Source organism: Hipposideros armiger, unplaced genomic scaffold (assembly GCF_001890085.2).
Source record: "Hipposideros armiger isolate ML-2016 unplaced genomic scaffold, ASM189008v1 scaffold_1027, whole genome shotgun sequence".
Classification (NCBI taxonomy): Eukaryota; Metazoa; Chordata; class Mammalia; order Chiroptera; family Hipposideridae; genus Hipposideros; species Hipposideros armiger.
This window is the reverse complement of record NW_017732377.1, coordinates 267,645-292,174: the sequence shown is the minus strand read 5'-3', so window position 1 is coordinate 292,174 and position 24,530 is coordinate 267,645. Positions and strand designations below refer to the sequence as shown.

Here is a 24,530-nt window from a genome sequence, read left to right as displayed (position 1 = left end):
TTCCTTTCCTAATCAATGTGCATTTCACAGATTCAGTAAATCATAGGTCAAGTACCATCCTAACCATGCTGAGCAAACCATGGCCCTAAACTGTTTCTCCCGACAATGTCTTAAGAAGAAAAGACTAAGTTTATTTTTATTTCTAGTTAAATCAGAACAAGTAATCCTTGGACAAGACAGTTTTTGACATTTCATTTTCCTTTTTCTTATTCTTAAATCTGCCTTGATTTTGTTACCGAGCAAGGGTCTGCTGCCCAATGCACATAAGAACCACAATTATGACACCAGCCTTTGAGAGAAGAGCTTATTTATTAAATGCTGAGTTGACTCACAGTAGACAAGAGGTGCTGCTTAAATCTGTCTCCCCTATGTGGTGTACAGACAGGTTTTAAGGATTAGGGAGAACAGGATGGTATGAGGTAATGCTGGAGGGGCAAGTTTTGATTGGAGGGTTTTGGAAGTTGGCCAGTTATGGAATAGGGTTGAAGGGCAAGAGAAAGCCCAAGGAAATCCCAGTCTGGCAGGGTTTGATTGGTCAGTTCTATATTTGTCCATATCTGGTCTGGGCACTGGATCTTCCTCCTTGAAGGACCTCTTGCTTGGTAGAGGGCTCCGGTGGCCACACCTCCATTACTTGAGCTCTGTAGGCTGAAGATTCTTGGCTCTGGGGTCATCTTGAGGGCAGGGATGGCACATCTGTAAAATAACTCAAAGATTGCATTAACCACCAATCTGCTTTAAGGGAGCAGAGCCAGTTTTAAGCCGGTCAATGTGACTTGTGTGCTGTTTCAGTTTCACCTCTTATTAATGACACCTAAGTAGTACTATATGGGGAAAAACATATGCCCAAAGGGGAAAAAAGAACCAAAAAACTATTATTGGGTTGTCCGGAAAAGTCATGACGCATTTTCGCAACGAAAAACAGAGAAAAAATACGCCATGACTTTTCCAACCACCCAATAGAATAAAGATGCCTGATGCTATGGAAGGAATTCATTACTCTCTGTGCTTAGAAAATTCTGTGAAACTTAAATAAAAAAACATGAAAAATGTGTCACATGTTGAAACAAGGAAGAACTGCGGCCAGAAGTGATGCACCGTCTGCGGATCTATGGAATATGATATTGTCTTGTTTAAATGGGAATTTTACCATGCTGTATGTTCTATTATGAGACAGGCTGACGATGCCTTTTTTTGAATTCTAGAGTCTCAAGTCCCTGACCAACCAAGCTCTCTTCATGTGAGGCCCCAGACCAACTGCATCATCATGAGCTGGACTCCTCCCTTGAACCCAAACATCGTAGTGCGAGGTTACATCATTGGTTACGGCGTTGGGAGCCCTTATGCCGAGACAGTACGTGTGGATAGTAAACAGCGGTATTATTCCATTGAGAGGTTAGGTGAGTGCCTGTGAGGTTTTTGGTTGTTTGTTTTTTTTCTATTAAGGGAAAAAAATGATTTATTTATCATTTTTTTCTTTGAAAATTGTCCTTTGGAATCTTATTTCAATTCGGAGCATATATTAATTCTCAAAATAGTCCTTTTTTTCTATCTTGTATCAGTCTATACACACACACACACACACACACACACACACACACACACATACACATATACACACATTTTTCCTCTCTGGATTTTGAATTGGGACATTTTATCTAGAGATTCTCGGTAATGAGTGCCCTGGTGTGTATCCTTGCTTATGTGTCATAAGGATACAAAAACTGCCTTGGATCATTTTTCTGTTACCACCGATAAATGGAAACATTTAATCTTAATAATTCATATAAAATGAAAGTCAACACATTTTTCATCTTTTTTTCACTAGGAAGATATTGTCAAGTTTTTTTTTAACCTTAAATTATCTAGTCACATTACTTTCTTTTCCTTTGCATTTATAGATAAAGCTGTGTGACTATGTCATTATGACTGTAAAACAACAAAATGAAAGATGAATTTTCAATCAAGCCAGTAACCTCAGAGTTATCAAACTCCTCTCTACATTTATTCCTGATTCTTCTCCAATCCAAGTTCTCTTATTGTACTCAACCTCAGTTCACTGAATTCAATACTTAAATTGTGTGATATTTGGAATCCATTGAAAATCTGTTTATTCAGAGAGGGCTAACATGTTTAAAAGTGTTTGTATTCATTTTATATCTGATTGTCCGTAGTGCAATAAGAGACTATATTATTAACAGAGGGAAATAAAAGAAATATATGTTATATACAGGGTGCCAAGAATGTAATTCTCATAAAGCAAAAGCAAGTTGATTCTACCTGTTGATTTAACACCATTTTATTTGCCTTAAATTACACTGACCTCCTCAAATGCAGCCTGATTGGTGAGGGGGGGAGGAGGGTTCTACTTATTTTTCAATGTCTCTCACAACAGAACATTTGTGATAAGAAGCCTGATTTGAATTTGAATAGCTCTTCTTGCAGTAACAAGAAAGGGTTTTTTAAGTGCAGGAGGAAAATTGCACTGACCCATTCTCTCTATAATTGCTTCAAACACTAATAAGAGAAGCACCTATTGCAAGTCTTCACAATTTTCATTAGCTTGGCATTTAGAAATAATAATATTCTCTCAGTCAGTCCCTGAGTTAGACTGTTAAGGCAATCACAAAACTCACATTTTATGACTGTCAAACCTATGTCAGGGGACCCTCATTTATCCATTATTCAGTATACATGGTCTCTGACAGTTCATCGTGATGCCACACAGCAGAGGGAGAGATTCTCCTGGCAGCACACAGGCTCTCCCGCGTTGCGAACATGGTGCAAGCTCAGAATAAACTCTTGAAGGGAAACTGCAATGTTTCACAATGTCCCTTTGATAATGATGCTCTTTATTACACGGAAACTCTCCAGGTGTCTCCAAGTCTAGCAAAGTTGAGGCATTTGGGAGATCAACACTGGCAAATTTCTCCAAATGCTTAACAAGAAATCTAGAATTTCCTCCTGGTGTAGGGAAAACTATTAAACCAGGTAAAACCGTTCTATAGGCACTTCCATAGGAACTGTATGAATCTATCTCATTGACAGATAATCATGAGTTTACATTTTGAAATTTACCCGGAAAGAGTAATTACACACAAACACCCACATACACACATGCATATGTATATACAGAGGATGCCAAAAAAATTTATACATATTTTAAGAAAAGGAAAAACTGTATTAAAATTGTAATAATGTATACCAATAACAAAAGATGAATACAAGTTATGTGTATACATTTTTTGGAACCCCCAGTATGTATGAAAGTTCTACCAGCTGACATTATTTTAACATAATCTCATGTCTTAACATAAAATATGAAATAAAATAATTATTATTTTGTCATTGTTCAAGCATCCTTATGGTTATGCATATAAACTGGTATTTAGCCAGTGTTAAACATTTATATATATCTTAAATAGGAACAATACATATTATATATGTGTGTGTACAAATGTCTAGATAACTTTGTGTTTCTAAAGTTTAAAAATTATATTTTAAATACTTTTTCAAAAAGGTACTTATGAAACTGATGTGCCTACTTTAATGTTCAGTGGAATAAATAAAACAATTAGTGGTTTCTTTGCAAAGTTTAAATGTTTTTTAATCATTAACCTTGCATCCTAAGATCTGTTAAATTCACCTCTTTGTTCTCTAGCAGTTTGTAGATGCTCTGAGTTTCCATTTAAATGGACATATCATATGTAAATAGGAAGTCTTACACTTGATTTCTGATCTCCTGCCTTTTGTTTCTTTGTCTTGCCTTCTATTGGTTAAGATCTAGTAAGATGTTGAATAGAAATTGTGGAAAAGGCATCTCTACCTCGTTCCTGATCTTAGTGGAGACATGAAATAGGATGCTAGCTGTAGGCTCTTCATAGATGTCTGTTAGATCAAGGAAGTTTTATAATTCTTCTAGTTTACTGGGAATTTTTATTATGAGTATTTGTTGGATTTTTGTGAAATTTCCATCTCTTGAAATGATCATATGGTTTTCCTCCTTTTTGTAATATGGTGAGTTATATTGAGTAATTTTTGAAGGCTATCTAATCTTGAATTTCTCATATAAATCCTATGTGGTCATGATGTATAATCATTTTCATATATTATTAGATTTGACTTCTGTGCCAATATTCATGAGGTATATTTATCTATATATTTTTTTCATAGTAGTGACTTTAGCCAGTTTTTCTTTTAAAGGTCTCATAAAATTAATTGAACAGTTTGCACTTCTTCTGTTACTGAAAAAGCTTGTGTAAAAATTAATATTATTTATTACTAGAATATTTGATAGAATTCACTAATGAAACTGTCTGGATCTGAGATGTCCTTTTTAGGAAGGCTTTAGATAATGAATTCAATTTCTTTAGCTCCTATAGATATTTTATATTTTGTATTTTTTCATGTATTCATTTTGGCAAGTTCAATTTTTCATGAAATTTGTCTACTTCATTTTGTCACATTTGTTGGCATAGAATTTTCATTCATAATATTCTCTTATTTTTTGTAGTGATAACTGCATTTTCACTTCTGATATTGATGATTTGTGCTCTCTCTTTTTTTGTGTGATGACCCTAGGTAGGGGTTTACCAATTTGTTGATCTTGTCAAAGAAAGAGCCTTTAACATTACTAATTGTTTCTATTATCTGTCTTTATTTTGTTTCTTTCATATCTGCTCTTATCTTGACTATTTCCTTTCTTGTACTTATTTTAATCATACTTCATTCTTCTATTTCTAATTTCTTGAGATCAAACCTCATAATGTAGATATTGAAACTATTGGTGTTCCTCTAAGTACTACATTGCTTGTTTCTCATAAATTTTGATATATTTTATATTCATTATCATGTAGATCAAAATGTTTTCTAAATTTCTATGATTTCTTTTTGTCCCATGAGTTATTATCTTGCTTAATTTTTTTTTTTTAATTTTGGGTTTTCCTAGATTTCTTCTTTTTACTGATTTTTAATTTTATTTTATTACGATTAGAAAATGTACTATTTGATTTCAGTATTTTTAAACTTACAGAGACTTGTTTTATGGACCAGCATACTATTAATTTTGTTGAAGGTACTATGTGAACTATATGTATTCTGCATTAGCTATAGAGTTATGTAAATGTCATTAGATCAAGGTCTTTGATAGTGTTTTTCGGATCACCTGTGTCTTTTCTAATATTTTTGGTCAGTAGTCTGAATTGCTAAGATTGAGTGTCAAAATCAAAACTTTCTAAAAACATGTAATCATCTATGCCTCCCTTTTTAAATATTTTGGCTTTATTTATTTTGGGAGTTTGTTATTAAGCCAATGTACATTTATAATTATAATGTCTTCTTGGTAAATCACTTCATTTAATATTTGAAATATCCTTATTTATTTCTGGTAATGTTCTTGTTCTTCAAGACAATTTTATCTGTTCTTAATATGGCCACTCTAGACTTCTTAAACTTAAAATTTTACATGGTGTATCATTTTCCATTCATTATTTTCAACCTATGTCTTTACATTTAAAGTTGTTGTCTCATTTAGGTGGTACAGTATAGTTGGGTCTTGCTATTTTATGCACTCTGAAAAATTTTGCCTTTAAATGGGAGTTTCTAGACCATTAAAATTAAATGTAATTATGTAAATAGTTGAATTTAGATCACTATTTTATTTTTGTTTTCTGTTTGTCCCTTCTGTTTTTTATTTGCCTGTTTTCTCTTTTCTGACTTCTCCAAGTTTTTACTTAATTCAGCAATCTGCCTACTTTTGTATAACCCTCAGATACTATATTGTTTGTTTTTGGGGTTTTTTTGTGGGTTTTTGTTTCTTTGTTTGTTGTATTTACAGTTTATGGTTGTTATCAATGGGATGAGTGAGCTAAGATGAGTGAGCTAAAGAGAATTCACACCATCATAGCAGAACTGAAAACTCATAGTCCCTTGTTAAATATTTTTGAACAACTGCTATGGTGAAAATTCTTGATAAAAATAAAATCACTTCCTAAATTATGTCTGATACTACTGCACACTGATTTATGTTAACAAAATAAATTAGAGGAACCACATATGACTGTGGAATATATAATTTTGTTGAAAACACAACATTTTGGAGCAGACTTCTGACTAAGTTTGGACTTCCGACCAAAGTTTAGTCATTTAAAAAGTTAAATTTCGGGTATCCATTTAACTAAACCTTTTTTTTAAGTATAGTATTCTAGTCCTTATGCAATGGAAATGATTAAAAATAACAACATGTACCTTTACAAACTCATGACAGTTAGAGAACAAAAGTTATTATGTGTAAATGTCCAAATATAGCCATTGCTTTTCCAACCGGGATTAAACTAACATGGCAAATATTCTACAAGAATTTAGATTCTTCCAAGTTTTATCAGTGCATTTAAAACTATCACTATTTTAAGGTGAATTCATTAAAATCTTTCACCATCATTGATATGGATTATCAGAAATGTACAAGAAACTAATTTTCTTAGAATTTGGTGTTACCGTATGAAAGAATGTACAACTAAAACTTTTGAAGTTTAATGAATATCTGTCACTTCTTTTGAAGTGTTACCCCAATATGGAAAGATGTTTTTTGTTCTTTTCAAGAATACTCAATTATTCTTTGCTTCATTCATATCTTCCTTTCAGTGATGTAAAGGACACGATTTCAATAGACTCCTATTTTAAAAATATAGTCTAAGCATACTAAAATGTAAATAAAGATGGAATTGGATGGGATTTCAAATCTGGGTTCAGACCCATATTTTTTCTTTGCCATAATGTTTAATCTTGGGCAAGTTATTTAAACTCTGGCCTTCCAGTATTTCAGTGAAAATGGGGGAAAAGAGTATCTTTTATTCCATATTTTATGGTGTCAGGGAGTTAAAAGATATTGAAAAGAGTTAATAGAGGAAGAGAAGCTGGTCTTTGTAAGACGTATATAAATATCAAAATTTGCATTCTCATTACAAAAATATTAAAGTTTTCCCTTAAATTAAAAGCATTCAGTATTTTAAGGTGAATTTATTACCTATGTCAAAATATAATTGAAAATCCTTTTTTATGACACTAATTGAAAATATTTTAATTTGGACTGTTTCGGAAAAAAAAAGACAGAATAAAAAGACTTTAAAAAATTCCATTTGTGATTAAATTTGTTCACAATTCAATGTTATAAAAGGCATGTTTGAATTCTATATCTAACAATGAATTAGTGGTCATATGTGGTGCATTAGTCTTTTCATTCCCATGCTGTGGGACTCTATGAGCCTCAGTTTTCTCATCTCCAAAGCAGGATAGTATGCTACCTTACAAACTTTTTATGAGATTTAACTGAGATAATAAAAGTAAAGCCATTTGCATTTTTTGAAATTAAAAACATTATGCACATAGAAATAAGGCATTGTTCTTATTATCATCTTTATACCAGCAGTTTAGCAAATATATATAGCATGGTCCATAGACTTTGAATTGTGTTTTTATAAATCTTGAAATTTGTAGTGTTCTGGTCTGTCTTTTTTACCTAAATGTAGACTATATAAAATACAATTTTAAAAGTAGTTGAGGGTTCTGGCTTTTAAACTCAGATAACTCATCAAATGCATGAAATTGTATGAAAAGTGTTCATTTCCTAAAATTAATTTGAATCCAACATCTAGACAACACAGTGACATTGAATTCAATAGGAAAGACAAAAAAAGTGAACTGGTTTCAACTATGACAGAATGCTGAGAAAACCCTGAGTGGGAAAGTTAGATTCAACATGAGCACCGGTTGCCCAAGAAGGAGTGAGAGAGAAGAGAAAAGGTCATTCCATGAGATCATTGCTCGGTATATATCAGGAAGAATGGTTTTACCTTTTATGATTTTTTTATTTGAGGTTAGTGTCTTTTAAACCTATAGGCATTTTCTAGCACTCTTTGAGGATAGCCTCAGGGTGATTCATTAATAATACATACCATTCTATTTGTAACTCTTTTCTCCCTTTCTACTCCCTGAAGTCCAAAGCAGATGCATTATCTTACATCTGGTGAATTTTCTGAGGCTATTAGGAAGACTTTTTTACAAAAGATGAATATTATTATTGAACTAGAGGAGAAAAGACCTCACTGGAAACATACACACACACACACACACACACACACACACACACACACACACACATATATATACATATATGTGTGCATATATATCCATCCCATTTTTATTCTTCTGTTTTTATAACCCTTCCATATTTCATCTTGTATTTTCAAATTTGAGTTGACATTTGTAAAATAAAATTAATAAGATAATGGATTATATGGGTTATTCATTCTAATATTAAATTCAAGCATTGGATCAAAAACTGTTCCTCCATCTTGTAAGTTTTGCTATAAAATGTTTTATTTGGGTCAGAGGAGTCTAGATCTTTCCTTAATTGTCCATATCATTTAAGGTATAAAGACAGCTACTCAGTGCATTTCGTGCAAATACTTTACAAATATCAATCTATTCCTTCATCCTCTTCATTTATTTAGTGTCAGGCATCATCTCAATTTTACAAATGAGGGAAGACAACAAGAGAACTCAAATAAACAAGAAAAGTCAAAGCTAATTTTTTAATGAAAAAGTTAAATGTTACGTTAATACACTCAGATAAATATTGTTATAAACAACAATGACCTGACCCGGCTCTTCCGTATGGAGGGTGGAAACAGGGATCAAATGTGAGCCTGATCAGGATATGCAGGTCGAACACACTACTGTGTGGAAATTCCACTTCCTATAGAAGTTCTAGAAAATTAAATCCCTTCAATTCAAGAACAGAATATTATAACCTAGTGAAACAGGATATAGCCCTAAAATTTCTGATCAAACACAACTTACATATAGCTTCAGGTATGACTCTCCGAGTTTAATCATGGAGGTCTGAGAATTGTTACCCTGTGAACTAGGTTTAGGGCTGACTTAGAGGAAAAAGAGAAAAACAAATGTCTGAGCATTTTGCTTTATTAAGCAATTATACTTGTAGATGAATGTTTTTCCTTTTTAGTTCTACCAGTTTTGACCTCATCCCCCCTCCCCACCCCTCCGTGTAATTTAAAGTTATTTTATAAGGTGTCTAATTATTTAGGATTGTTGTGTTCTCTAGATGAATTAACTACTTTATCATTTATAAACTTTTACTCTTGTCAGTGGTAATATTCTTTGCTGTATAATCTACATTGTGTTTGATATTAATAACTCCAGCCTATTTTTTGTTTGTATGTAAGCATGATATATATTTCCCCATTATTTTGCTTTCCCATTGTTTGTGCCTTTATATTTAAAGTGGATTTCTTGTAGGCAGCATAAGTTGGGTCTAGCTTTTTCATCCAATCTGATAGTCTCTGACTTTTAATTGAGGTGTTTAGGCCATTTACTTTTAATGTGAATATTGATATGATTGGGTTTATATCTCCCATCCTATTCTTTGTATTTTATTTGCTGCATCTGTTTTTCCCATATGTTCTTTGTGCCCTTTTTCCTTCTGTATCTACATTTTTGGGGGACTAATTATTTTTAATTATTTATCTTGCATCCTCTGTGAGCTCATTAGCTGTAACTGTCTTGCTTCTTTAGTGATAGCTTTATAACTTATAGTAGGTATCTTTGACTTATCGCTAATGACCTTACAGAAATATTATATAAGTTTGCAATACATTGTTATTCTTTTTCTTTAAGCAATCAAATATTCTTTAAAGGTTAAAAAAGAAGAAAAACATGTATTTTACATCTAACTATGTAGTTACTATTTTTAGTGCTCTTCATTTCTTTGTGTTAATCCAGATTTTCAACCAGTATAATTTTTCCTTTTTCTTAAAGGACTTCCTTGTAATGTAGTTATGCTGGTGATGAATTTTTTAATTTTTGTACATTTGAAAAAGAATTTTATTTTGCCTTTGTTTTTAAAAATACATTTGTATTGGAGATAGAATTCTAAGTCAACATTTTTTTTTCTTTCAATATTTTTAATTATATTACTGTACTTTACTATCTCCTGTATTACCTTGTTTCCAACAAGACTACTGTAATCTTTCTTAGCCTTGTACGTCCATACTTCATGTGTTTGTTTCTTCTGGCTGCTTTGAAGATATTTTTTTCTTTGCCACTAATTTTACACAATTTTATTCTGATGTTTCAGTGTAGTATTTTTTTTTAAGACTTTTATTGGGGAATTGAGGGGATCGGAACAGTGCTGGGGAATTGGGGGAAGGGGAACAGACAAGTTGCTGTCGTTTGGTTCTTCAGTCTAGCTGTGGAGGACGTCGCTTCACTGGCCCAAGTTGGCACCATCATTGCGCTCTTCCAGGGTGAGGCAGATCAGTCGCCGGCTTCTGGACAGCCGGGCGCTCACTGCAGCTGCTGGCCACTCATGCTGGCTTCTGGCTACACACGGTAGCCCATGGCAACCCACTGCCACAGGGGCTGCAGCCTAGCCGTCGCTGGCGACTCACAGCAGCCCAGCTCCAGGCTGAGCTGTTGTTCAGCATCTTAGCTGTAGAGGGCAGTGTCACTGGCCCTCATATGTGGGATCCGAACCGGGGCCCTCTGGCGTCCCAAGCCAGTTCTTAACCATCGCGCCACTTGGCCAGCCCTCAGTGTAGTATTCTTTATGTTTCTTCTTCATGAGGTTGTTTGAGATTCTTGGATCAGTGGGTTCATAGGTTACATCAAACTCAGGAGATTTTGGGACATGATTTTTTCAAGTAGTTTTTATTTCTTCCACTCTTACTCCTCTCAATTGTGGACTCCATTTACACATACGTTTTGATGCTTTTGGTTGTACTACAGCTCATTGATTATTTTTTCTATTTTTTTCAGTCTTTTTTCTCTGTGTGTTTCATTTTTTATAGTTTCTATTACTATATCTTTAAAGCCACTTTTGTTTTCCCCCCTGCAGTGGCTAACCTGACCTTAATCCTATCCAGTGGGTCTTTCATATTGCACATGATAGTTTTTATCTCTAGAAGTTTGATTTGGGTCTTTTCTACATATTCCACATCCGCGTTAACATGCTCAAACTTTCTTCCACCTTCTCAAATATAAGGAATATAGTTATAATATCTCTTTTAATGTTCTTGTCTACAGATACTTTCATCTATGTCATTTTTGGGTCTGTTTCTATTTATTAATTTTTCTCCTCATTAGGGATTATATTTTTTACTTTTTTCAGATGTAGATTAATTCAATAAAACATAATGCATATTTACTTTTTTGCATGTGTACCTCTTAGACATTGCATCTTTTAACTTGTGTGATGCTGTAGGTTTTTGTGTTTTTTAAAAGATTCTTGAGTTGTGTTCTAGAATGCAGTTATATTACTTGAAAAAATTGTGATCCTTTTTAGGCTTGCTTTTAAGCTATTACATGGTACTAGAACACCAGTTTAAGCTATTACATGGTACTAGAGAACCATTTCATAGCATAGGGCTAATTTGCCTTACTATTAAAGCAATGCCCTCTAAGTATTCTACCTAATTTCCCATAAATTATGTGCTTTTTTGAAATCTGTGTTTTGGAAACCCACTTATTCCTGGCCCTGGGTGAACAGCAAAGTTTTGTTTTGTTTTCTCCTTGCTAGTATTGGGTGGTTCTTTCCCCAGTCTTGGGAAATTTCCTCAGACACATGCACTGATAAATACTCAGATAAAGACTCAAAAGAGACCCTTTATTGATCTCCAGAACTCTCCTTTTGTGCATTTCTCTCCTCTCTGGTACTTTTCCTCACAAACTCCAGTTGCTTTGGTTATCTCAGACTTCCTGCTCTGTATTCTCAATTAAGGGAGACCAGCAGTCTCCTTCTGGGTTTCTTATTTATTTATTTATTTTCTACAGCTGGAAAACTTTCTCCAGGCATTAAACTGGAGAGATCAATGGGCTCACTTTGTTTCTCTTTTCCTAGAGACAAATGACCTGATGTGCCTAATGTCCAATATATGAAAACTGTTGTTTTGTCTGCTGTGTTTTTTTTTGTTGTTGTTAATTTTACCCAGGCAGGAGGGTAAATTCAGTCTTTGTTAATGTATTTTATTCAGAAGTGGAAGTCCTTTAATAAACAATTAAACAATCATTTATTATATCACTATGCCAGAACTTTTAGCTTTTTAAGAGTACCAAAAATGCCACACTGCATTATATCTATTTCCTGATTTCTGTCACAAATCTCATCAAGAATGGATCCTAACTGTCATATTGTATTTTTTGGAGAATAAATTTAACTTAAGTACTCTTAGAAACAGGTCTCTTAGCCTGTGGAGAAATGAACTTTTACAACTCCCAGAGTGCTTCCTGAGTTCAGTGAATACAAAGTAAATTATAATGCTAATCTCAGCACCAACCTCCCCCCCCCCATCAAAAAAAACTCTTTCATGCATGGAATATAGAAATTTAGAGTTTATGACATGCAAACATTTTAAATCAGAAAATCAATGCACTTTGGCAGCCTCTACAATAGTCGATGTACATAAATAAAAAATAAATAAGTACCATGTAGAGAACATTTTATTATTTTGAAATGAAGTACATTATAGGTGTTGGTTAACAAAATTCTGCTTTGTATGTTTTGAAACAGGATGTAAGCATTATGAAGAATGATTTTTGACCTGAAACTTGAAAAGCCTGATCACAAAAGCCCTAAATAAATAAGTTATTTAGTGGTAAAGACAATAAAAAGGGGGGGGGGAAGATTCACCCCTTTCTTTATCCCCAGCTGTGTCATTCAGAGTATTTATATATAGTGAAGCAATAGTAGACACAAACTCCAGCTGTATTTCAGAGTAGAGGATCATAATTCGTCATTGAAAATCTGCGTATTGTATGCTGTATAAGCACTTCTGGAAGAAAGTCACCTAACCTTGTTGTTATTATTACTATGTAATTTTGTTATTTACACGGGGAATCCCTGCTTATTCTCAAGTTAATATCAGTAACTCTATAATAAATTTTATTCTGACAGTTTCAATGGGTAGGCTCTAAGATGGAGTTTCTACAGGAACATGAGAATATCTATTGTTTATCTCAGATTTGATTGTACATGCCTCTTATCTTTGCTGCATATTGTTTTTCCCCGTCAATACTATTTGCCCAATATCTATATTCTAAATGTTGTGGATAGAATAACAACTCTAATGAATCCAAAGAACAATATATCTTCTTGTTTTCTTAGCATTTCATAAACTCTGAAATTCACCTTAGTAGGTTTTAATGCTCTTATTTTACAGATGTAGATGAATTCAATATAACATAATGCATATTATATGAGTCATAATATCATTTTCAAATATTCTTGGCATGACATGAGTCGAGACACCAAATAGGTCAATTTTCTATAGTGCAAGCAGTTGCTTAATTAAAAAACAAAACAAAATAAACAAATAAATCTCTTATGTAGATAGTGTGTTGAAAAACCAAAAGGTTTATCATTTCTTATCCTAGTTGGTGCATATAATTATTTATTGAGTAACTGTTAAGCTTAAGATAACATGTGGAGGGTAGAGAGGGATCCTAAGAAATGTAAGGTATAGTCTCCCAAAGCATTGTATGATAAATATAAAAACATTTCTTGAAAAGAATAAATGAGGTCAAAGGTTCCTACAAGAATAGTAGTTGCTTTGGTAGTTTGGGAGATTACTATATGAGGTTGTTAGAAATACTGGCATGACAATTTTGATGTAAAGGATGGGTAGGATTTATTCTTGTGGGAAAAGACATATGTGGTATGCGCAGGACTGCAAAGTCAATGGCAAGCAATGGAGGTTTAAGGTCTAGTGAACAAACCAATTTAATCGTGAGTGAAAATTCGTATAACGCAGTAGCAGGAGTAATGAATAGAGATAACTTGAGTGTGAGTTTAGGGTGGAATAAAATTGAAACTGAACATTCTTGGATTCACCTATTTCCAAATAATTCAAAGGGTTCATGTTGTGTATTTAACAGTCACTATATCAAGGAACTAATTGATTCCCAAATGCTGAGAATCTGTGTGCAAATTATTTAGCGAGTCAGTAAGTGTTACTCACTACCTAGCCTTTCTTTTCATTGTCATATATCCATTTTTATGAGATAATGTTCCGTATTCAAAAAAGTCTTTGGAAAACTGGAATCCAGGGTTAAACTGAGACTACATTGCAGTGTTCTTTGCATCCCAGACGTGGCCTTTCTAATGTGCAATTTAGTAATGGGAGACAGTCGTTGCTTTTCTATCTCTGTAAAATTGGTTAGTGCTCTTTCCCTCCTCTCCATTTCCATTCTAAAACCTGAGCCATTAACAAGAAAAGTGATTCACCCATTATTATTTAAATAATCCAGTATTGGACAGTTGTGCCTTATACTGCGGTTGTTGTCTTTAAATGCTTTGTTCAATATCCAGAATTTCTCAAGGTGAAGCTTCTGATATTCTCAAAATGACATTCGGAGTCTATCTTCTGATATCCTTAATTACTTTTAAGAGTCCTGACAATACACAGTTGAGTGACTTCTGACTTACCCTGCCATCTAGTCTTCATATCTAGTCTTTTTCCTTATATCCAAGTGGCTCGTGATGATATAAACTTTGTCCTCCTTCTGCCTGGGCATTTAATTGTTTTGAGGATAATGGTAGGGACAAAGCAGACTGTGGGACAGATAGTTAAGATTTAGATAATCAACATTTATAAATTAAGTTTTAAACAAGTCCACCTTTAAAAGTGGCACATTATTCTGTTAGATAGTGAATCTAAAAATGTTTCTCTTTTCAGGTGTTCTGCATGTGTGAGTGTCGGTGTGTGTAGGTGTATGTTTTAATGATCAGTATTCTATTGTAAAAGTGTGGACATATATAGGTCATGGGACTAATGCACATAAATTGGAAAATTAAGTACAGCAATTGAATGGAATTATTATTTCTAATAATGTCTACCCTGAAACATATTAATCAGTTAATCAAGTAATCAGAATATTCAATCTGTAAATTACTTACATATTTTATTTAATTAACACAATCATTTGAGAAGGGCTTTGGTTATACACAGCTCAAATCTTAGAACAATATTTAACCATGCATGGAAATACTTTGTGGTCTCAAATTCTGCTTGCTCAATAGGAATGGCTGTTCCCTAAACTCAACATTTTATTGTCTTATAAAAATAACAACAACAAAAAATGGTCATATAGTTCAGAAATAGCAGATTGTGTTATAAATCATTGTTGCTTTTCTATTGCTCTATTATATGTTAATTTATGTAAATAAGAAATAAAAGCAGAACTACAACAAAGCAGGCTTTCACCTGTTAAACATCATGTGTAAACTACTTCTTTCATTAGAGAGTCAATATTTGTTTTTGGTAACTTAGAATATTTCTGAGAAGTTACAGTGTTATGAGCCAGGGCCATTTTTTTTCTACAAGCATTTAAGTGAATGTCAACATAGCATCCTTAACAATTAGCATAGAAGTGGCATTTTAGAAATTACTCATTTTTTAGATATGCCTTTTTATAAGGTGTATGGAGTGGTTGGAGTGCCCAACTCCTAACCCAAAAAGATATGCCCACCTCCTAACCCCAAGAACCTGTTAATGTGACCTTGTTTGGAATAAGGGTTTTTGCAGATATATTAAGGATTTCTAGATAAGATTTTCTCAGATTATTATGTAGATCCTAAATTCAAGGATGTGTCCTTATAAAAGACATGCAGAGGAGAGACAGAGAAGAGGAGAAGGTCATGTGAAGCCAGAGGCAGAGATTGGAGTGATGCAGCCAGAAAGAATGCTGACAGCCTCCAGAAGACAGAAAAGGCAAGGAAGGTCTCCCTTAGAGCTTCCAGGGGTGTGGCCACCCTGACCTTGGTTTTGGACTTATAGCGTTCAGAATTGTAACAGAATAGATTTCTAAACTTAAGCCAAGTTTGTATAAATGGCAACAGCAACCCTAAAAAGGCAACACAAAAGGTAACTCTCAATCTTATTTTTTATTATTAAATCTATTGGGGTGACAATGTTTAGTAAAATTACATAGGTTTCAAATGTACAATTCTGTAATACATCATCTATATATCCCATTGTGTGCTCACCACCCAGAGTCGGTTCTCCTTCCATCACCATATGTTTAACCCCCTTACCCTCTGGTAACCACTAAACTGTTGTCTGTGTCTATGAGGTTCGTTTTTTTGTCTTGTTCCTTTGTTGCTTTCAGTTTTATGTACCACATATGAGTGAAGTCATATGGTTCTTGACTTTTTCTGTCTGACTTATTTCACTTAGCCTAATAATCTCAAGATCCATCCTTGTTGTGGCAAATGGCAGTATTTCATCTTTTCTTATGGCAGAGTAGTATTCCATTGTGTTTATATACCACATCTTTTTTATCCAGTCATCTATCAAGGGACACTTTGGTTGCTTCCATTTTCTTGGCTACCCTAATGCTGCAGTGAACATCGGAGTACATCTATGTTTATGGATAAATGTGTTCAGATTTTTTGGTAGATATCCAGAAGAGGGATTTCTGGGTCATATGATAATTCTGTTCTTAATTTTTTGAGGAACTGCCATACTGTTTTGCATAGCAGCTATACCAGTTTACATTCCCACCAAGAGTGTGTAAGGGTTCCTTTTTCTCCACAGCCTTTCCAACACTTGCTATTAATATTTGTCTTGTTGATGATAGCCATTCTAACAGGTGTGAGTTGGTGTCTCATTGTGGTTTTGATTTGCATTTCCATAATAGCTAGTGAAGTTGAGCATTTTTTCATATACCTGTTGGCCGTTTTTATGTCTTCTTGGGAGAAGTGTCTGTTCAGGTCCTCTGCCCATTTTTTTTATTGGATTGTTTATTTTTTTGTTGTTGAGTTGTACATTTCTTTATATATTTTGGATATTAGCCCCTTATCGGAGGCATTGTTTGCAACTATCTTCTCCCATTCAGTTGGTTTCCTCTTTGTTTTGCTGATGATTTCTTTTGCTTTATAACTTTATAAACTTTATAGTTTGATAAAGCCTCATTCATTTATTTTAGCTTTTACTTCCCTTGCCTTTGAGGTCAAATTCATAAAATCCTCTTTGAACCCAAGATCCATAGTTTAGTTCCTATGTTTTATTATATGCATTTTATTGTTTTAGGTCTTATGTTTAGGTCTTTGATCCATTTTGAGTTAATTTTTGTGTATGGGGACAGATAGCAATCTAGTTTAATTTTTTTTGCATGTGGCTTTCCAATTTTCCCAGCACCATTTATTGAAGAGGCTTTCTTTTCTCCATTATATATTTTTGTAAAAAATCACACGCCTGTATATATGGTGACTTATTTCTGGGTTTTCAATGCTATTCCGTTGGCCTGTGTGTCTGTTTTTTTCTGCTAATACCATGCTGTTTTGATTATTGTCATTTTGTAGTACAAGCTGAAGTCAAGGAGTGTGATACCTCCAGCATTGTTCTTTTTTTTAGGATTGCTTTGGCTATTTAGGGTCTTTTGTGATTCCATACAAATCTGATCATGTTTTTGTTCCATTTCTTTAAAAAATGCCATTGGAATTTTGATGGGGATCGCATTAAATCTGTATATTGTTTTGGGTAATATGGCCATTTTAACTATGTTATTCTTTCCATCCATGAACATAGACTATCTTTCCATTTATTTGTGTTGTCTTCAATTTTTCTTAAAAATGCCTTATAGTTTTCAGCATATAGATTGTTCTCAACATTTGTTAAGTTTATTCCTAGGTGTTTCATTCTCTTTGTTGCAATTGCAACAGGAAGTTTTTGTTCATTTTTCTGAAATTTCATTGTTAGTATATAGGAAATGCAGTGGATTTTGGTACATTGATTTTGTAGCCAGCAACTTTACTGTATCCATTTATTATTTCTAATAGCTTTTTGGTGGAACCTTTAGGGTTTTCTATTAAAAAAAAATCATGTGATCTGCAGAAAATGACAATTTAACTTCTTCATTCCAATTAGGATGCCTGTTATTTCTTTCTCTTGCCTCATTGCTCTGGCTAGGACTTCCAATACTATGTTGAAAAGCTGAGGTGATAGGGGACAACTCTGTCTTGTTCCTGAACATGAGCAAAAGGCTTCCATTTTTCCACCATTAATTGTGATATTAGCTGAGGGTTTATCATATATGGTCTTTATTATGTTAACTCATTTTCCTTCTTTACCCATTTTATTTAGTGTTTTAATCATAAATGGATGTTGCATCTTGTCAAATGTTTTTTTCTTCATCTATTGATATAATCATATCATTTTTATCTTTGTTTATGTGGTGTATCATCTTGATAGGTTTGCATGTGTTGAACCATTCTTGTGCCCCTGGAATGAATCCCACTTGACTGTTATTGTTGTATTCAATTTGCTAGAATTTTGTTTAGGATTTTTGCATCTGTATTCATCAGAGATATTGGTCTGTATTTTCTTTTTTGTGTTACTCTTATCAGGTTCTTATATCAGGATAATGCTGGCCTCATAAAATGAGTTAGGAAATATTGCCTTGTCTTCAACTTTTTGGAAGAGTTTGAGGAGTACAGGTGTTGGATCCTCTTTGAAAGTTTGGTAGAATTCACTAGTGAAGCCATCTGGTCCTGGATTTTTGCTGTTGGGAAGGTTCTGGATTAATGATTCAATTTCCTTACTGTTGATTGGTCTATTTAGATTTTCCAGTTCTTCATGATTCAGTCTAGGAAGGCTAAATGTTTCTAAGAACTTGTCCATTTCTTCTAGGTTTTTGAATTTTGTAGCCTATCGTCCTTCATTGCATTCTTGTATAAACCTTTGTATTTCTGTGGTATCCATGATACTTTTCTTCTTTCATTTCTGATTTTGATTACTTGTGTCATTTCTCTTTTTATCTTAGTGAGTCTAGCCAAGGATTTGTCAATTTTATTAATCTTTTCAAAGAACCAGCCCTTTGTTGCATTAATTTTTTTGCTTGTCTTTTCGTTCTCTGTTTCATTTAGTCCTGTTCTAATTTTTATTATTTCCTTCCTTCTACTGACTTTGGGCTTCATTTGATCTTATTTGTCTAGTTCTTTAAGGTATAATGTTAGGTTGTTAATTTGGAATTTTTTGTCTTTCTTGAGATAGGAGCCTGTAATGATATAAATTTCCCTCTTATTACTGCTTTCATTACATCCCAATAATTTTGACAGGATGTATTTCCATTCTCATTTGTTTTTATGTGTCTTTTGATCTCTCCTTTTGTTTGTTCTTTGATCTAGTTGTTCTTTAATAGCATGTTGTTTAACCTCCACATATTTGTGTGTTTTTCCTTCTTTCTTTTCGTAGTTGATATCCAATTTCAAAACCTTGTGATCAGAGAATATGCTTGGTATGATTTCAATCTTCTTAAATTTGCTGAGGCTAGTTTTATGTCCCAACATAAAACAAACTCCTTGAGAATGTTCTATATGAGTATATACTAGAAAAGAATGTATAGTCTGGTGTTCTATAAATGTCAATTATGTCCCTTTGGTCTAATGTGTCATTTAAGGCTGATATTTCTTTACTTATGTTCTGTTTGGATGATCTATCTATAGCTCTCAATGATGTATTTAAGTCCTCTACTATAATTGTGTTTGGGTCCATTTCTCCCTTTAGTTCTGTTAGTAGTTGCTTTGTATATTTTTGTGCTCCTGATTGGAGGCACATATTGATAAGTGTTATGTTTTCTTATAACATTGTCCCCTTTATCATTATGAAATATCCATCTTTGCCTCTTATTACCTTTTTTATCTTGAAGTCTGTTTCATCCAATATAAGTAGGAATACACCTGATTTTCTCTGGATACCATTTGCTTGAAGCATTGATTTCTACTTTTAAACTTTGAGTCTATATTTGTCCTTGTAGCTGTGATGTGTCTCTTGGAGGCAGCATATGGTTAGGTTTTGTTTTTTGATCTAATCTGTTACTCTGTGCTTTTTTATCAGTGAGTTCAGTCCATTTGCATTTAGGGTTATTATTCATATATGAGTATTTCTTATAGCAATTTTATCTTTTTCTTTCTGGTATCTTGGTGTCTCTATTGTTTCTTTGCCTTTTTGTTGCATCTGTTATTTTAGTGTGATGGTATTCCATGATTTTTTTCCCTCTGTTTCTTCTTTTTTTATGCTATATATTTCAGTTCTGGATTTTTTTTGAGTGATTACCATTAAGTTTATGTAAAAGAAAGTTTTATATATACAGTAGGCCTTTTTCTTCATCATTCCCCTTTGCAGATTCAGACGTTTGCTCTCTCCCATTTAAGTTTTTGTTGTCACACGTTATCCTTATTTATGCTGTGAGTTGATTTCTGAGTTGCAGTAGCAAGTTGTCTTTTTCTTGTCTGTTTCCTTTTTAGAAATGTTTTTATCTTCTTTATCTTTTATGTTATGTTTAGGTATATAATGCCCTACTTTGTGTAGGGGTTGCCATTTCCTGCTTCTGTCTGTCAGTATTCTTGCTCATGGTTTTGTATTCTTTTGATTTTTTTTTTATTTCAGGTTGAATAGCCTCCTTCAGTATTTCCTGTAATGTAGGTCTTGTGTTAGAAAATTCCCTCAGCTTATGTATGCCTGGAACGGTGTTTATAGCTCCTTAATATCTAAAAGATAACTTTACTGGATATATTATTCTTGGCTGATAATTTCTCTCTTTCAACTGTTTGAATATTTAATTCCACTCCCTCCTGGCTTGTAGGGTTTCTGCTGAAAAACCTCATAATAATCTAAGGGCCTTCCCTTATGGGTTACTGCTATTTTTGCCCCCTGGCTGCCTTGAGGGTTCTTTCTTTGTCATTAATTTTTGACAGCTTCAGTATAATGTGCCTTGGGGAAGGCCTGCTGGGATTGAGGTAATTAGGTGTTCTCTTTGCTTTTTGGATTTGAGGATCCAGCTCTTTCCACAGGTTTGGGACGTTCTCATCAACTATTTGTTTGAATAGACTCTCTGTTTCCTTCTCCCTCTCTTCTCCTTCTGGTATGCTCATTATTATTATGTTGCTCTTTCTGATGAAGTCAGAAAGTTGTTGTAGAGTGCTTTCATTTCTTTTAACACCCCCCCTCCTTTTAACCCTCTCTGTCTTCTTCAATCTGTGTAATTTCCAGATGTCTATCTTTGATATCACTGATTCTTTCCTCCAACTGGTCAGCTCTATTTCCTAAGCTGGCTATTTCATTCTTCTTTCTATCTATCTATCTATCTATCTATCTATCTATCTATCTATCTATCTATCTTTTATTGAGTTCTTCATCTCCAAAATTTATATTTAGTTATATTTTAAAATTTCAATCTCTTTGCTAAAATATTCATTTTGTTTCTGAGCTTATTAAGCTGCCTATCTGAGTTTTCTTACATCTCATTAAATGTTTTTCAGAACTGCAATCTTGAATTCTCTGTCATTTATGTCACATATTTCCATGTCTTTAAGTTCATTTTCTGGAGACTTCATTTTATTTCTGAGCTCTCTTGTTACCTTGGTTATTCATGGCAATTAATGAATTATTGTTTCTCTTCCTGGGCATCTATAGTAGTGGGTTCTGTAACAGGTTGCTAGGAAGAGATATTTCTTTTGCTTTCCAGTAGGTGTTGCTGAAAAGTTTTATTTTCTCTCCTGCTACAGCCTTTTATTTTCTCTCGCACTATTCCAGCCTCTCACACTATATGTGTGTATGGGGGAAGGAGGGGAGCAGTTCCTGGAAGGTGGGCTTCTCCTCTGTGAGCAGGTCTCCTGGGTCTCAGGGCCCTGACACCATGAGAGGATGTGGTGAGCGGTAGAGTTCTGAGCTCCTGACACTCGAATGCTGCCCCTGCAGCCTGATGCAGAGCCTGCGTGTCTCAGTGGCTCTGGTTGCCTCCACTGGGATCTGCCCAAACAGGTAGGGGCGGGGTGGGCTGTGAGAGGCGGCTGGTAGGTTTTTGTCTCTGAGCAATGGAGATTTCCAGCCCACAGCTGTCTCGCCCCAACAGCTTCTTCCTATCAAAGGAATTAGTCTCACTGTGTATCTGTGGCTGCAGGACTGTGTCTCCAGTGATTAGGGCAATAGATATTCTGTTCTTTAATCTACCATGTCTTCTGGTACCTGCTTCTAACACTGGGAGGGTGGGCTGGAGCAAGCTCTGGGAGGGTGGGAGGAGTCAGCCAGTCTCTGTGTGTTTGTTTTCTGTTTTTTACCCGGCAGTGAGGACTTAAACCACAGTTGTCACCCAAAGTCTCTGTGTTCAACCATATTGTATGCAGATTCCTTAGGCAGGACTGTGGGCCACAGGGAGCGAGCCTGCAGCCTCAATGCTTCCCTCTCTGGAGACTGCAGTGAGCTCCGGACTGTGTCCTGCGGCCCAGGTCTCTGCGCTCCCCCTTCCCCTCCCTTGCTTGCCCGACTTCCCCACCGTCAGGTGATTCAATGCCTAGATCTCTTAGACATGCTTGTGTCTTAAGGTTAACTTAGACACTTAGACATGCTTGTGTAAAGAATAACAAAGGTTATCCTTTGTTGAATTATAGCAGTTCAATTTGTTATAATTTCCAGGGACAATTTCAAGAAGCTCTCCTCATGCTGTCATTTTTGTGACATCTCTCCAAAATACCCTAACTCTCAATCTTACTTGTTTATTTTTCAACCTCATTCTAAATTTAAAAAGAAAAATATCTTCTAAACCAGGTACCATCTGCTTTCTAAAACATCATGACCAATATATAAAAACAAAAATTAATGGAAAGTTGAGGAAGAACTCAACATAAAAGGCAATGTTACTGGTGAAAGAATGCATTAGAGTGACAGGGAATGATTGTATGAAAAGAGACTTGATAGTGAAATCAGACGAATAAGATGGTTCTAACTTTGTAGTCAAAGCATCCAAAGTAGTCAACTATCCAAAGGCATTGTGTTCTTCTGGCTTGTCAGCCACACTTCTTATGTTAATGTCCAGAAGCAAATTAGGAACTAAATACCAATCTTGCATTCACCCCTGTCTACCTTTTGTGTAATGTGGCAAGACCTCTGTTTTTCAGGAAAAGATAAAAAAGAAACTTGGATGGAATACAATGAGTAATTGCACAGAGGAATTTTTTTAAGAGCAAAGCATATTTACAGCAAAAAAAAAATCAATTTTTTTTCCTAAAAACAAACAAACAAAAAAGAGAAAAACTACACAGAGCCAGGAATTATACCCACAAGAATAAAGCAAGTGATTTATCTTTATGGTAATCTAATGCACAAGGTTTATACACCAATTAGTCATTTCTGAGCAGAAATCAAAGAACACTATAAAATTACTGGACAAAACTGTACTTATGGAGAGGTTATAGGATTGGGGCAGAAACTTGATGATTTTTTTTTTGATACTTGACCCTATTCCTACCATTGTCTTTTGCTAACATGTTATCTCATAATCATGAGTAATAATTCAATTTTTAATTGTTATGTTCTTTTTTTTTCAAATCTCTTGTTTTATTGCCACACCATCTTTTACTATTTAAAATTGAGGTAAAACTTTACAACTGTGGGATGTATGTTTGATGACATACAGAAACCAGAAGCAGGGACACATATATTTTAAAATGGAATATATGTAAGGAACTTTTGATAATGAGTAGTAAGTGCTTTCATCTCTTGGCAATAACAGTAAAAGTATCCATTGTGTCTCTTCTGTTGCTTTACTTGCCTGAATGGGAGGGGAAGGGTTTTGATGTTCAGAATGTCAGTGTGCACGCTGCAGTGAATTTTCTGTTGTTGGTCAAGTCACCTTGCCTTTGTTTCCTGGTTTTCTCAATCTGTCAAATGAGCATAAGAAGCACTCCTGGCATTCATGTGGGAGGAGAAAACACCTTGTCAGCTTGGTGGAGGATGAAGTTATTTTTGAAACAAATATTCTGTATCTTCAGGAAACAAAGCCTGATTCAAGATTTTATTTCTCTTTTCTGAATAGGCCATTACTATGAAGATTTGAAACTTGTTTTTTATGTGAAGACTATACTTTAACTGTCTGTGACCTATGTTTTATGTTAGACTTTGAGGAGAAAACAGAAGGAAAACTAATATTAATAGTGTTCAATAAAACAGATATTATTGCTCATGCTCTATATGATAAACACTTAGGAAACTCAATATGTACATTACAAATAATTGAAGGCATCCACATCCCATAAAATGGTAATAAATAACATTTATTGAGCACTTAGTATGTGCAGAGCTTTGTGTATTCTATATTAGCCGTCTGACTTGATCATCACAGTTGTCCTAAGAGGACAGAGATCTAACTGATGCCATCTTGCAGAAGGGTGAGCAAAGCTAGATAAAGTTAGACTGAGGCTAAGAAGCTTAAATGACTTAGCAAGTAAGTGACGGAGCCAGGACGCAAACTGCCTGACTCAAAAGCATTTCTTCACCTCTGTGCTGTATTACAATAGCTTAAGTACCCTCCATAAGCTATCTTATGAAAGTCAAGTATAGCTCTGGAAAATATCTAGCAAATAAAGCCAATCACTCTGAAATACTAGAGTAATTTGCTGAAGTCTAAAAAATTTCTCTACCAGCACTTAGTACCTGAAGAATTCTTCAGTGATTTTTTTT

The 24,530-nt window shown here is 34.3% G+C and overlaps 1 protein-coding gene across 1 annotated transcript in view; it reads left to right on the top strand.

Moving 5' to 3' along the window:
• DCC (DCC netrin 1 receptor) overlaps nt 1-24,530 on the top strand; it is a gene marked incomplete at its 5' end in the record, with an annotated part of 282,466 nt that overhangs the window by 114,537 nt on the left and 143,399 nt on the right. Inside the window, one exon of the mRNA XM_019631644.1 lies at nt 1,206-1,400. Coding sequence (XP_019487189.1) covers nt 1,206-1,400 — 195 coding nt within the window. The remainder of the gene's footprint in view (nt 1-1,205; nt 1,401-24,530) is intronic.